At 41.1% G+C, this 16,060-nt stretch overlaps 2 protein-coding genes across 2 annotated transcripts in view; one reads left to right on the top strand and one right to left on the bottom strand.

Annotated features, from left to right (window-relative positions):
• Positions 1 to 153, top strand: part of LOC119409533 (sperm-associated antigen 1A) — a gene marked incomplete in the record, with an annotated part of 22,300 nt that extends 22,147 nt beyond the window's left edge. The window contains 1 exon segment of the mRNA XM_037676431.1: positions 1 to 153.
• Positions 154 to 4,362: 4,209 nt separating this feature from the next.
• Positions 4,363 to 16,060, bottom strand: part of LOC119410216 (E3 ubiquitin-protein ligase RNF19A) — a 19,946-nt gene continuing 8,248 nt past the window's right edge. The window contains exons 3-9 of the mRNA XM_037677127.1: positions 15,008 to 15,152; positions 14,664 to 14,826; positions 9,344 to 9,458; positions 8,890 to 9,048; positions 8,340 to 8,553; positions 8,115 to 8,258; positions 4,363 to 5,128 (exon numbers count right to left, since the gene is read on the bottom strand). Coding sequence (XP_037533055.1) covers positions 4,363 to 5,128; positions 8,115 to 8,258; positions 8,340 to 8,553; positions 8,890 to 9,048; positions 9,344 to 9,458; positions 14,664 to 14,826; positions 15,008 to 15,152 — 1,706 coding nt within the window. The remainder of the gene's footprint in view (positions 5,129 to 8,114; positions 8,259 to 8,339; positions 8,554 to 8,889; positions 9,049 to 9,343; positions 9,459 to 14,663; positions 14,827 to 15,007; positions 15,153 to 16,060) is intronic.

The raw sequence follows: 16,060 nt of genomic DNA, 5'->3' as shown, positions 1-16,060 counted from the left end.
TCACCTCCACTCTTTGGTCTATGCAAACCACAAACTGAGTCCGCAGAGGCAGGAAGCAGCAGAACGTGTCCACAGCAACACCACAGGACTGATGTAGAACCACTCTGCTAGCAGACTTCTGTTTGTACCGGCACCACTACAGCTGTGCTGCAAAGGCATCGTGGGACTTAATGGACCTTTCTCTTTAGAGTCCAGAGAACTAGGTTCCAGTCTCATGTGTGTTTTTCACTGCAAACCGCTGAATTTACACGAGAGGCTCGTGTTGCCATATTTTAACTCAGTAGATGAGATTTCCAAACTATTTGAAATTAGTCATTTAATAAAGAATGACACATTTAGATATTCACTGTGTTCAAATATTACTTAGAAACGGAGCTTAAATAAGATATTTTCTTGCTTTAGGACCAGCAAAGTAACTTTATGACCATTTGAACTGTGTGTGGAGGACCTGCAGTTCCTGCACTACGTGCTGAGCTGGTGTCGACCATGTTCTGAGACACACAATCCTCCAGGTTTTCTTTTATGCCCACCACAAGACAACGATTTGCTTGCATTCGTTTGTCTGTGGTGTTAGCAAAATATCTGATGAATCACCTGATAGATTTGAATGAAACGTATAAAGCACGTACAACTGAATATTTGGATCAACCCAAGAGGACCACAAGCAGCTGTCGTTAAACACATTAGCTGTAGCTCAGCTGGTTGTAGATACTGAGCTGAGGTTTGACGTGGTAGTAGCTGAAAGTCATCCTCAACACACACTATGAGGTGATCATCTACAACACTGTCATGAAAGGCGATATGCCTTCCTGGAAGGACAGCTAGGCCTGTGATTAACTATGCAACTAGTCGAGGAGTTGGAGATCCTTCAGGTGTTTGGTGTGACATGAGGTCCTCCTCACGGCGGGTCTGACTCGAGCAGCGTCTTCAGCAGGTGCTGTGCCTCAGCTGTTTTAGTGATTGTGGAGATAATATTACAGAGAAAGTCTTGTTTTTTTTCATTCTATAGCTTTAACCAAATGATTTAATGTATTTGAAATTCTTCATCTTAAATTATACATTATAGCTATATGCAAATGAAAAAATATTTTTGCTAATTTAATTCACATCATATGTTTAATGACTATTAAATATTGAGGGCTATGTAAATCCAAACAAGTCTGTGTCTTTATTTTTTATGAATTTACAAAGTTCCATCCATTATCTTTACTCGCTTCTTCCTTTTCGGGTCACGGGGGGTCACTGGTGCCCATGTCCAGCAGTGTGAGGAGGGGTACACCCTGGACAGGTCTCCAGTCCATCACAGGGACACATAGAGACAAATGAGACAAACAACCATTCACTCTCACACCTAGGGACAATTGAGAGTTACCAGTCAGACTAACATGCATGTTTTTGGTCTGTGGGAGGAAACTGGAGTACCTGGAGAAAAGCCACGCATGCACGGAGAGAACATGCAAACTACACCCAGAAAGTTTCTGAGCTGGAATTTGAACTGGCGACCTTCTCACTGAGAGGCAATAGCTCTACCCACTGCACCACCGTGCTGCCCAATTTACAAAGTTCAGGGACACAAACTGAAGAATGAGCAATAAATTCAGATTTTCTGTAGCTTCACTGGTTTTACCCTCAATATAAAGATCAGAGTGTAGGGCTGTACCCTCATGCACACCCTCCCAACTCACTAACAGCCACGTAACACATTTTGAGTCTCAGGTAACTAACTCCACGGAGAGGAAATGCATATTTGAACATTCACCAGCACAGGAAGAATTATTTGGGAAAAAATCTGACATGTATTTTTAGCTTTTAGTAAAGAATAAAAAAAAAAGTCTTTAAATGGAGGGGCGGGACTTATTCAATTAAAAAATAATCCCAAAGGGAAATTAAATGTTGTAACTCATTATCCTCATTTCATTAAGATATGTTATAGATGCTGATGGTTGCAGTCAGGAAGGATCTCTTGTAAAGGTCTGTTCCACAGTGGATTCAAAGAAACTGGCTGCAGATGCCGTCCAATCCGTCCACTCAGACTCGGCTGGCCTCTTGGTTCCCCTGGGCTGCAGGACCGCCTGAAAGCCAGGCAGAACTCCCAGAGCGATGGTCACTCCTCCCAGCAGCCTTCCAAGCTCCTCGTTGCTGCGGACAGGCAGGTGCTGGGGGATGATCCCGGTCCTTCTGCTGTCACAAGCAGCGTTTCCTGCCATTTCCAGGATCTCAGTGGTCAGGCACTCGATCACAGCTGCCAAGTAGACGGGAATGCATCTACAGCACCTCCTTTTCAACTCATTTATTTGGGGCTGTAGTTGATATCATTTGAACTTTATCATTGTACAGCAGCCCATCACTAGAGGTGCTCATCGTTTGTGGCTTCAACTTCCTGTTTCTAGTTCTGTATGGATGCTCCCATTAATCAGGTTAGTTGTGAAAAATTAAGTGTTCAAAAGTTCTTTAAATAGAAAAAGTACCTCTGAGACCAGACTTTAATGTATTATTTCAAATAAACAAACTTTAATGTATTTCTTACATATATTTTATTTTTTTTGGATATGCATTTACATGCATACAGTAAAGCAAATTAAAGAAATATATAATTTTCTTATACTGATCTGCACAAATGACCATTTTCATCTGGCACCAGTGTCCAAATTAGAACAAGAAAATGGAACTTTGATAAAGAATGAGAAGAGGAACGAAGAAAACACACACAAAAAAAAAACACTTGTCTTGCGTAGAGGCAAGGACAACTGCAGGACATCAGAACCAAAGCAAGTATTCGTTCAGTAACAGAGGTTCACCTGAGCCGGCTCAGTGGCCTCGGAGCGGACCACCGGCTCAGCCAACACTGACAGTAATGTCCAGAACACTTTGTCTGCTCAGCAGCACCATTTGAGAACACAAACAGGAGAAATCAGGAGTATGTAAAGGTTAAACAAAAAAAGACAATCTCTATTAACCTTTGTGCATTGCCGAACATTAACGTAGTCTGAAGTCCAGGTAACAGTGCGGGTGCCTCGGGCCGTTGTGCAGCCTGTTTGCGTAGCATTTGTGAAGTGTGTACAAAACAGCAGTCTGGATGATCCTGGTCTGTCTTCATTAGTCTCCAAGGTGTTAAAAGAAAAGGATGCACAATACTGTGTGTACAAGATTACCAGTAATCAAGAGCCTGAGAGCCGTCTTTGGTAGGCAGTTAAACATTTATCATGTCTACCACAGTACGTTTTGCATGTGAGCTTCCCCCTCCAACACAAACGTTCTGCTTTCTGGAAGTTTTTGTTTGCGATCTTAGAAGATGAAACACAAATGGCTTCTTGAAGGCACCACGAGTGAAAGATATTGAAGCTCTCTGACTCAGAGAGGTGAAACCATCACTCTGAATAAATCAGAAGGAAAAACTCGTCTTTGTGGTTTCCAGGAGCTGACCTCCCCACTGGTTTACGTTACAATAACTTGGAGCATCATCTCTTTAAGCATGGCCTTCCAGAGACCTCGTCTCAAACTGTCCACAGAAATGAAGTGTGCTCAGGCCGTCAGTCGTCATAGCACTAAAAGAAAAACTCGAGCTACAGATATGAATTCAGTAGGTAACAAGCTGTGAGAGCGCTTGAGCACCATCTCTCCCACACTGGGAGTACAGCTGCGTTCATGTATAGTGGGTTCAGGCCAGCATCTCACTGGGCTCGGACTGCTGGCTCATCAGCGTTCACAAAGGAACGTCGAGACGCTGCAGGGTTTCTCGATTCTCGTGCACGAGTTAGAAAAACAAGCCGTGAGATTGCGATGGAGAATGTGCCATTTTTCAGAGTCTCCAACAACCTCAGCTCAGTGAGGCCTGACCTTCAGCTGCAAAGTTCATCTGAGTGCTAAAATTATTCAGGGTCAGGATCCAGGCCTCAAACCTTTACGTTGAGCTTCACTTCAAATATACGTCAAAGAGGACAAAATAAATAGACTAGAAAATGGTTGTGTGTGTGTGTTACGATTACATTTAGGGGTAAACCTAAAACAAAGAAAGTTCTGGTCTCTGTCTGAGATGACCTCATTCAATAAACCTGCAAAACAAACAGAACAAAAAAAAACTGTAGTAAAATTGGCACAGTGGTTTACTTTCTAAATTATGTGCAGCGGCCAAATCAGACAGCTGCGTTCTGAACGTGGCGAGTCGAACGAGACAGAAACACCTTCACATCCGTCACATGGCTGCTCTTCAGAACGAAAAACTCAACAGAGCCGTTTCACTCAAGAGCTGCTGTGTAGGACTTGAGTCCTTCAAAGAAGAGGAAACAACAAAGCAGAGTAAACTCAAAGCAGTGACTTTTAGTGTAAAGAACGTTCAACTGCAGCACTTAAGGTATTGAGTTTTTAAACATCAGTCTGAATACAGGAGCTCCTGGCCTGCTGCTGGCTTTGGGATGGTAGTTGTGGTTGGTTGTTGTTGTTTTCTTTCAGCAGCTCTCCGGTGTTGCTGTGAGAGTCCAGCTCAGCAGGACACACCAGGCTGACGTTCTCCTCCATGATGAAGCACAGAGGAGAAGGCTCGGAACCATTTCCGAGAGAAAAGGCGATGGAGGTGGGGGACTGCGGCGCGATTACGACTCCATGTCCCTGCAACGACGACGACGAAGTGGGGCATGTCTCTAGGCGGTCATTCTCCACCTCTGGTAGGGGGCTGACGGTGGCAAAGCGTAAGTGGTAATCGCCGCCGGAGCCATGGCTACAGGACGTCTTCATGCTTTCTATGTCCGAGCAGCTGAACTCAGAGAAGTGGCTGGAGTGAGAGTCGGCCACCGACGGCAGGCTGCCACTCAGAGACGGAGAGTCAAACTCGGAGGAGTTGGTGCTACGCTGTTCTAGAAGCTGAGCATCCATCTCCTCCCGGCTTTCATTGATCTTTGTGCCCCCACCTTTCTTGCGCAGCTTGCCTTTACTCTTTTTGCCCCCCGAGGTGGAGGAGGACTCTTTGGCGCACTTAGCAGAGGTTCCTTTGCTCTCTGAGGAGGTGCAGCCATTGGAGGAGTAAGTCCAGCGAGCGACCTGGCCGTCGTCTACGCTGCTGCCGCCGCTGTGATGTCTCCGTTTCACCGGTTTGGATTCGATGTCGACCTGGACTTCCATACTGTTTCCCTCTCTGGAACAAAAGAGGTGAAATCAGGACAGTTCAAGATAAACTGGGTGCACAGCATGGCTCAGATGTTTACGTGCTTCCACACAGAACACTTGGGTTTGTTGCTGCTTCTACAAAGTCGTTATGAAGACCAACCTGGCTTTGCTTCTCACAGCCAGGGTGCAACACGCTGCCAAAGGTCAGCGAGGCCACATCTGTTACCATGTGGCAATCACCACGGGCAGCATGAGGCAGCCAGCATGAGGCAGCATGAGGCAGCATGAGGCAGCATGAGACAATAGCCAAAATAACAGAGTCACTCAAGTAATAATTAAAAGTCTAATTATGATTTGCTTTCATAAAAAATAAATAAATGCAGTTACCATCACTACTGCAGTCTAAATATCAGATATTGTTTAATACGCGTTATTTTATATTTCTATTAGTATAATGGATATTTTTTTATTATGCTCTAGGCTCCACCTGGCTGGAGGGGGGACAAAACAAACTACAGTAATTTCCAGACTATAAGCAGCTACTTTTTTTCACCCGCTTTGAACCTTGCAGCTTCTACAATGCTGCAGCTAATTTATGGATTTTTTTTTTTTGACAGGTTAATGAGCTTCATGAATATTGAACTTAAACAATGTCCAAACATAAAACTGTTCAAATTATCATATAAACATATGCTTATTGCTGGATATAATATATAGTAATATTATTCATTTATTGTTGTTGTTGTTTTTTTTGTTATTTGTTATTGATGCTTTTGTTTTTAGTGAAGTTAAAGGAATAATAATTGTTCATCTACTATAGTTAACTTAAATAGATACTATATTGATGGATAAATATGGGATTAGTTGTTATATTGATGGATTATACATGTAATGAATATAAGATTATGTAAGCGGTTAAGGAGTGGGAATTTTGATAAGTTTATACTTCTACCCACTCCCTTGAATATGTAAAACAAAAAGTTTTGACATTATGCTTCATGCTAAATATTTTTTTTTCTTTTTACATATTAAAAAAATAATAAACTAAACTAAACAGAGCACTTCGCTCTCACACTGCAGGTTTACTTGTGGTTCCTAGAATTTACAAAAACAGAATGGGAGGCAGATCTTTCAGTTATCAGGCTCCTCTCTTGTGGAACCAACTTCCAATCTCTGTCCGTGAGGCTGACACATTGTCCAGTTTTAAAACTGGGCTTAAGACTTTCCTTTCTGCTAAATCCTATAGTTAGGGTCGGCTTGGGTTTCTTGAGCTGTCCCTTAGTTATGCTGCTCTAGGCTTAGACTGCTGGAGGACAAACTCAACCTGTTTTGTATTTGTAATTATTTTTTCTATTCTTAATATGTTTTTTTTTTTTTTTGTCTTTCAGATACACCTGGACCTACCATTCTATGTTCGTCTGACTCTCCTCCCTGTCCTCTCAACCAGCCGGTCAAAGCAGATGGCTGCTTGTCCTGAGCCTGGTTCTGCTGGAGGTTTCTTCCTTTTAAAAGGGAGTTTTTCTTTCCACTGTTGCCACTGTGCTTGCTCAGGATGGGAGACTGCAGCGAAGCCAAGATTCAACTTGTCTGCTGGATTCCTTAGAGAACTTTACTAATTGGCTTTTCTAAGTATGTGAATGTTCCTGTAAAGTCCCTGAGACAACTTTGTTGTGATTTGGCGCTATATAAATAAACTGAATTGAATTACTGCTGGAGACACCATCAGCCAGGAGTGGGCTTGTTTGTGTTCAGAGAAAGCAGACATGTTGATTTTCTGAAGAAAAACTGTGAAGTGAAAAGGTCCTCAGTGTGTAGCAGACACTGACGTGTCACTGGTTTGAAACTGTTCTTTTGAACTGGAAATTATTTGCTTATTTTTATGTAAGAAAACTGTTTGGAATAGAAATACCAAAGTTAAAAAATAAAGCTCACAATTTGTACTGTAATGTGTAACGTAATTTTATTCTTGTTAGAATTAATATTAATTACAAAATTGGTACCGAGAAAAGAACCGTCCAGGAACCGACATCGTAGGTAGGTACCAATACCGATTTTTTTAGAAAGGTACCCAGCCCTACATCTGTCCAACGAAATTACCAAACAAGTCATAGTGGACCAATGAAACGAGGAAGGGAGAACAGAAAGAGGGAATCCCCTCCAAAATTTTGAACCCCCCCCAGCATTACAGTTCTGAGCCCGACACTGTCCCTGCTCGTTGTTGTCCGACTCCACATGTGAAACCTCCAGGCACCTGTGGGCTCCTGCCCACGTATGACTGCCTGGTTAGCTCAACACTCACCCCCACCACTCTTTTAGGGGCAGAGATTTTTTTAAGAGTAGACAAAGAAATGCTACTTAAAGAGGCAGATCGTATGCTAGTAAGTGGCTGTTGTGTTTAAAATGAGTGTTTATGGAATTATTTTCAGTTTACATATCCAATACAAGTTTGATTCGTGCAAGGCAGTCACATTTGTACATAACTTTATTATTAGTAAGCCTGAGAGTTACTGGATCCAAGCAAACAGTTACTGGAACGCACCCTGTTAAAATAAGAGAGTTCCCAGATCCTGTTCTGGCAGGATCCGGCTCAAATTAAGCCGTTTATAACACTATGGTTCACCTTTAAACAGGTAATTACTTTTTAAAGTGAAGTTTAAAACAGCCCTACAAAAGTTGGAGGAGCCCAGACATGTATGACAAATCAGTGAATGTTTGCAGCACAAAGTACCAGAAAAAAACACGTCAAAATAAAACGGTGACCGTAGCTTTTAATTCTACATTTAGGAATGAACTAGTCACATTTGCTTTTGAGCAAAAACGATGCCTCATCAGAAGAAGGAGCAAAAAAAAGACACCACAAACATGTTTACAGGACTTGAAGGGCTACAGACCCAGCAGTTCTGAAACAAAAACATGGTTGAACTCATCAAATGGTTAGAAGGACTGAAGTGGTCATCTTTAGAAACATGTTTTCTCATAAATTCAAACCTAAATGAATACTAAATAAGGCTCACCTGTCAACAGGCATGTAGGCGTTGAGAATGGATCCAGCCATTGCTTTGGTGCTTGCGTTGTCACTCATTGTACCCAGGCTGACTGTGGCCGACTCACCGCTCAGACTGCAGCGCTCCTTCTGCACATCAGCCTGCACCTCGAGCCTGACAACAAAGGAGCCGAAAGATTTAAACAAAACACATGCCATGAGAACCAATGCTGCAGGAAAACTTAACTGTCAGCACCTGTTTACATAGTTGACCATGACACTCCCAGAGAGGCTGCCAGTGATGCTGGCTCCAGCTAAGGCCATTGTGGAGGCAGTCTCACTCAGGTTGTCCCTAATGGCCCCCAGACGGTCCATGTGACTCCCGCTGGCACTGAAGATGCCCGTCAACCCTCCAACACTGCCCTCACCTATACTGGGGTTGTTCCTGGTGTCTGCCACTGATGTTGAGTCTTCAACGAGAATAAAACAACATAAACAAATCCAAGTTATCAGTATATAACACAGGTAAAAGAAAAGAAAATTAACGCTTTCTGCAAAAATTAAAAATGTTATTTTATATATAAAAAAACCCAACTTGATTTCTCTCTCACAAAGGCACAAGAAAACTTAATGGATCAAGATATGAAAAAGTGCTTGGCTCCTATAACACAAGCAGCTTTATTTCCACAAAGGTGCTCAGTTGTATCAGATATCAAGTGAAAAACAGTCAAACTTTAATTTTTAACACAAAAATGCATTCTGGGTATCAAGTCCAGTGCAGATCAGGCTACAGCAGTAAAACGTACCAGTGACAGCCGCCCCGCTGCCAGCATTCATGTCATTCTCATCAAACTCAATGCGAACTCCTTTTCCATTCCCTGCTGAAACGCCACAACCTCCGCTGCGACACAGAGAGATGGGCACCACGCCATAGACGTATGCAAGCATGATGGGAACCCCGATGCCTGAGGGGTGTAAGAGAAAAAATATATGAGAGGAACAAGCAAGGTCAAAGAATGAATGAAAGCAAACATCAGGCCCTTAGTAAATACTGTATGTGAATAAGATGAGTCATCAATATGCCATCTTCACAAAGAGATCATGAAAAAGTGTGACTCTGAAAATAAACTTCAGCAGAGTATCATACTACACATTACAGTAAAGAAATGCCAGAAGCCAGCAGTCAAACAGGGAACCAGTGTTTCAACAAAGAGAAGGGAAAACTAATAAAGAGGAAGCACAGGTTGGGAACAGACTGACCTACAGTGACTGCAGCCACCACCGGGGACACGATGGCAGAAAGAGACACTCCACCAGCAATCACCAGGTTCCTCTTGTGGTTGGAAATATCTTTACCTTCATAAAGATTATGGATCTGCCAAAAAAGAAACTGTGTAAGTGTGCAGTAAAAAGAGAAGTTGAATTATCAGTTTCTCAGGAAAAGTTCAATAATAAGCACAACTGGATACATAAGAACAGACACACTGGTAATGACCAGTGGTTTCTGATGCTGATAACCTCAATCACTGATCAATGTAGTTCAGTTTATTTATAAAGAGCTATGTCACAACAGAAGTCATCTCAGTGCACTCAGTGGAAATGTAGTGATAGTTGCACGTTAAGTCCTACTCTAAGGGTAACTCCAGTTTTCAAGGGTCACATTTAACCACGCATTTTTTGTCTCCCATGCACTTATTGCTTAATTTAAAAGATCTTCAAAAATAAAATAAAACCCCAAAGCGTCAGAAAACCCTGAATGAATTGGAACCCTGCCCCTAACCTTACATGAACTTACACAATGTAAATGGTAGGAGTAAGTATTATAGAGGATTTAAAGACACTCGATTCAGTTCAATAATTCTTTATTAATCCCAGAGGGAAATAAAAAACATGTGTAAATGATTTGTAACCTTGTAAAAAAAAAAAAAAACTATGTGTAAAAAGAAGACTTGTAACCTTGTATAAAAGATTTTGTGTAAAAAAGATTTGTATGTGTATATAAAAAAAAAATCACAAGTTACTAATCTATTTTTACAGTGTTCTGTTTACAGATACAAATCCAAAAACTACGTGTGAATCTCTTCCTGTGAGTTTCATTGTACAAGTACGAATTTTGATCTGAATGTTCCTGCTCTCAGCTGATTGGTCAATGTCATGTCAATCACAAATTTATTGATCCAATCAGAGAACAGATGAGTTTGGCTGTCCATAGACTGATATGTAGACGCCTCATTGAGCGGGCTGGCCTTAGCAGCGGTACATCAGAGCGTCCGCCATATTGGATGTGGCAGATCTGCTGTCAACTTATAACAAGGAAACGGACTGATCTTTATAAAACAACGTTCTACAAAGTGTTTTGATTTGAGGCCTGTCATTCATACACTAATATATTTGAATAAACAGGCACCAAAGACAACATCTGTGACTTTTAACTAATATATATATATACTAATATATATATATATATATATATATAGTTACACACATTAGTAGTTGAAAACACTCAAAACAACACGTTAGTTTAGTGCTTACCTATAACCTAAACGTTTAAGTAGTAAACATTTTTAATAATAACATTAAAAGTTACAAATGTTGTCTTTGGTGTCTGTTTGTTTTCCAAATATATTAGTGTGTAACAGACATTAAGTTAAACACTTTGTAGAATGGTGCTTTGTGAAGTTCAGTCTATTTCCTTGATATGTTGACTGGCAGATCTGCCACATCCAATATGGCGGACACTCTGATGTACCGCTGCAACAGGCCAGCCCGCTCAATGAGGCGTCTACATATCAGTCTATGGACAGTCAAACTCATCTGCTCTCTGATTGGATCGATAAATTTGTGATTGACATGACATTGACCAATCAGCTGAGAGCAGGAACATTCAGATCAAAATTCGTACTTGTACAATGAAACTCACAGGAAGAGGTTCACACATAGTTTTGTATTCATATCTGTAAAAAGAACATCGTAAACAAAAGATTTGTAACTTAAGATTTTTTTTTCTTTTTTACAAATACAAATCTTTTTTACTTGTGCAAAATATTTATGACTGGAATTTGAGCCCATAGAAACGTCTTCAGCTACAGAACAGAAGTCCAGCTGTTTTTGCTTTTGATCTTTGGATTTATGGTTACGCATCATAACAAATGTCCAAAAGTAAAAAGTTTTCAGTGAAAATCCTTCCAGCTGCACATCATCCAATACCAGAGGAAATAATCATCCAAAAGAAGCAATGTACATCCAGAATAAAGAGGAATTACAGGTTTCAAAAGCAATACCTCAGAACGAATGTAACAAAGCTACTCCAACATGCAGCCACCTTGAGCAGTGCAATTCTAGAGCAGACTTTAGACTTATCGACTTCCATTTTAGACTCAAAATCTTTAAAAAATCACAATCTCTGTTCTTTGCTTGGGACTCTAAATTTTGGAATATCTCCATCGTGTTAGCATGAAGCTGTTAAGACAGAAATCCAGACAAATCACTGTAATGCCACTTTAATTGGGACTGTCACTTTATCTGTGCTGCTGATTATCCATGAGTTCTTATATTAAGCTGCTGTATTCATACTGCTCACAAAAGACTCATGTTCAGACTGCTGCTTAATGCACTGCATTATTTTACATTATTAACGTTTAGTGTATTAGATCCTTGTATACTGTTATTTATACTATATTTTGCTATTTTGGGATGTAACTGGGACCTTGAGTACACAATTTTGTTCCATTTCATGTACCACATGTGATGGGAATGACAATAAAATTACCTTGAACCTTGAGAAGAGTTCATCACTTCTTTAGCTCAGAGTAGAAATAAACAGCATTTACTGTATACCCAACTATACTGTCTCTGACTGCATCGCCAGCATCAAGTCATCATTACCAAAACTACTTTAAAAAATGAAATGATGCACATACAGGTATAAGTAAAAGCTCTAAAAAATAGGAAAATCTAAGCGAGGATTGAAGTCCAGCCCAGTTTGGAAACTATGGAAAAATTATAACAGTCTTTGTGGCTCCCAACAGGCTGGGTGGAATGTTGTTCCAGTCTGGGTCAGTGCAGGTCCTGACTCGTAACAAGACTGTGCACGAGAGAAAGAAAATCTGTGCACGTCCAAATTGCAGACAATAGAAGTTTTGAGCATTTCAGACTTAAATTCTCAGTTTAACAGAATTTAATAGAGTGCTGTATGTTGTACCTGACAAAGTAATATTCAGTCCTGCATGTGATGATAATGTGCTTTAAGCGTTACGGAGTGTAATCATAGTCTTTGTAAGGCTGTGTTAATTTGTGCAAAAATCTTATATTTTATTAAACACCAGCACCTGGTACTGTCACACTGGGCTGTTTCCTAATGGTGCTTTGTGAGTCAGAGTGTATTTTTCGACAGCAGTCAGTGAGATGAAGATGTTCATGAAGACGTTTGTGGGTTCCTCTGCAGTCGCTCTCATTACATGACCAGGTGTATTGTTGGACCTGGAGCTTTTTTATTTACTCATCACCTTTATTTAACATGGCAACTCCTATTGAGATCACAGATTTCTTTTGCAAAGGAGGCATGGGCCTTTTTTGCACATTGATCCCAACAAAAAATCTTGTTGCACTGTCCAGAGACAGTGACATCACCTGGTTGCCAGGAGGGGGTGGAGCTTTCTGTGCAGGGGTGCTGCTGTGTGCCTCAAAGTGAGCAAAGAAATCATTCAGCTTGTTCAGCAGAAAAATGGAGCTGTTGCAGGTCTGCAGTGTGGGCTTATGTCAGTGATAGTCTGTATTTGTCACTACAAGCTGTCTCTGCTGCCACTGAAGCAATGGTCCATCCTCCTGGAGTATCGTCTCCTGGCCTCTCTGATACCAAGGACAGGTTAGCCCTCACTGTTCTCACTTTGTTCCCAGCTCTGAAGGTGACATTCCAGCCTGCAGAACTCCCGCATCAGGCTTGGCTTCTGATTGGCTCCAACAGTGATTGTCTTTGTGTGCATAACGTCATCAAGACACTTGATGTAGGCAGGGACTGACTCCGTGTACTGCTGGAGACATACCTGCCAACTTTTGATGATGGCAATGAGGGACACCTATTAGTATTAGTATTATACCAGTGATGAGAAGCAGTCGTGGGGGGTCTGAAAAATTTCTGTCATTTTCAACCCAATAAATTATGTCTGATGGCTGAATCAATGAATAACCATACCTGAACTTCAACAACAAACTGGTTATATTTTATTCTGAGCATGCTGCAGGAGACGTTTTTTAAAGCTTGCTTTGTATTACCATAACCATGCCAAAGTTTGTGCTATCACAAAAATTCCAACAGTTTCTGAAAGATGAGAAACTGCATTTACATCCAATAGGATCATTACAGTACCTTCACTCCTGCTGTCACAGGAAGCTGTTAAACCACCCTTCTATAGCCCTCCTCCTACACAGACACAGTATGAACAGGTAAGCCAAGCCAGCACTTGTCAAATGCGGGACATTTGAGCGTCCTGCCCCTCCTTATGTGGAACGCAGGACAAAATCTGGAACTGTCCCACCCAAATTGTGACAGGTGGCTTGTATGTGGAGGTCTGTGATTTCATTATAAGTGCCAGTCAGCTTGAACATTTTCCAGTTTGCGGTGTTGAAAGTCTTTAAGTGCCTCTGAAGACCCTTATGGCCACACCCGTACCAGCCTCTGAACTGGTTTGATGACGTTAACCAGTGGTTTGAATGCTGGCATTAACATAAGAGTGATGTGGTCACAGTTACAGAGGTGGTGCTACAGCCACGGTTTGAGTACCTCAAGCATGTGGGTGGGGACAACAAACTCCCTGGAGTTCTTCAAACTGTGGCTTGAAAAGCTCCTCCCTTCAGTCTCAGACCTGAACTTGAACACAATTAATAAATGTGCACCGTACTCCTCTCTCTTCTCTTACTGTTATTAAAACGAATCACATCGGAAAAAGCAAAGTCGATATGAAACAGTAGGTGATATATGACCAATTTTCAATAAAGAAAGACTGTTCATCTCCAGAGAAGCAAGGAGGAAGATTAAACAAGACCAGACAACATTTTTCCAGTATACGCAGATACTGAACGCAGGCCATTTTACGGGGGGAAGTTTATTGGCTCTGGCTTTTGCTGGCAGGCTTGAAGGGGGAATTTTGGAGTCTGAACGTTTCTTTATTATTGCAAAGTAAAAATCTTACACTTCACGCTTTTATACTTGTGAATGACACAATGAAAGTGTTTATGCACCACGGCAACTGACAAATTAATCTGGATAGCTTGAGATAAACGTAAAAACTAATTTAGAATTTATGCAACTTTATTATCTACTCAGCATTTTGTTGCTTCCTCCTGAAAATAGTACATATTTGATAGCGAAATGCAATATATTCCAAAACAGAAACAGCAGTTTTTCACAGAAAGCAGCAGGACGTTCCACTAATGTTGAACCTCTAAGAATAAAACTAGATATAAATGATTATTGTGATTCAACTGCAATTTAAACACAGACTAACATTATCTACCAGGCAGATTTACAAGCAGAAAGTTGATTCATTTTGTCCATTATTTGAACACTTCTTTGACGCCTCACCTTCCTACCCACATATACAGGGATCCCAAACATCATGGCGGGTATAGCTATGCCAGCTATCAGTGCGATTCCGACAGGAGCGCCCACAAGAGTTCCGAGCTGCCAAAGAATCTTCTTTTTCCTGCTCCACGGCTTCTTCCCCCAGAAAGTACAGCCTGATGGACTGAAACACAAGTAGGGAAAATGATCAGAAACTTCCACTAACCTGGCAGAAGTTTCTAATAAAAAGAAATGTTTTGACTGTCGTAACTACATAGAAAAGACACATGACTATAAATGTAAAAATTCCAAAGCGATTATATGGAATTAAAATACTTTTTAAAAATGTAGACTAAAATACTTACCTCAAGTAGTGCAAGTCTGAGATCTCCTTCATGCAAAGCCAGCAGAACTCACAGCCACAGACAGCGCAGGTCATGTGGTTACAGCTCCCATCATTCATCTTGATAATGAACGCAGCGCAGCGAGGACATAGCTTAATGTCATCGGCTGAGACAAACAGAATATGAAGCACAATGGTAAAATAAAGACAACAGGCACCTTGCCTTACAGCTTACACTGTGTACCCCAAACTGTTTTGGTCATCAAATGTCATAGTGCTGGTCACAGTTACTAAAAATAGTTCCCTATGCAATATGTGACGTCAGCAAGTTCACGGATGTCAGGCAAACAGAACTCAAAGTACAAAACAATACAGTGCAGTAGTCGTGGTTTGCACCAATAAAAAAAAAAAAGCAGAAAATGGTCTCTAAGAAGCTTTGTTGCTACAGGCATTGTAATAGTGACAGCCAATGTGCTGACAAGCTTTATATGCAAGATATTTGGTTCTTGCCATTTCCAAAGCCGATAAGGGGGAGAGAGATGTGATCCTTGGATGTGACTCTGCAGCCGAGTTTCTTCAACCGAACAAATGTAAACAATACTTGCATCTGTTTGAAACACTTTGTTATGTCCCATTTGCACTGCCCCTAATCAGCCCCAACTCTGCTCAGCCCTGCACACCCCTGCTCAGCCTGGCTCAGCTCAGCCTGGATTTGCACCTGCACTTTAGGACCCATTCTGGAGGCGTGTCCAGAATCCAAGTCCTGCGAATGAGAGTTCTGCGATGAGTTACTCAAAACTGTCTGCTCCTAAATAATATTATTATTTTTATATATGAATATTTCTGTTCAGTGTCCTGAGACAAATTCAGTTGTGACTTGGCGCTGTATAAATAAACTGAATTGAATTAAATCTGATGAACCAGATTCTACAAAAACATCTATATTTAAATCTAAAAAAGTTAAGTCTGGTCTTCTGGACGTTCAAAAAACAAAACAAACAAAAAAAGTAGAAATGTTTCTTCTTTCGTCCGAAAGACTTCTTCAGTCTGAGGAGCTGTATTCAGCTCATAAATA

The sequence above is a fragment of the Nematolebias whitei genome, chromosome 5 (assembly GCF_014905685.2).
Source record: "Nematolebias whitei isolate Nwh7 chromosome 5, NemWhi1, whole genome shotgun sequence".
NCBI classification, from domain to species: Eukaryota; Metazoa; Chordata; class Actinopteri; order Cyprinodontiformes; family Rivulidae; genus Nematolebias; species Nematolebias whitei.
Note: the sequence above shows the minus strand (reverse complement) of the source record. Positions and strands in the feature narration are given on the sequence as shown.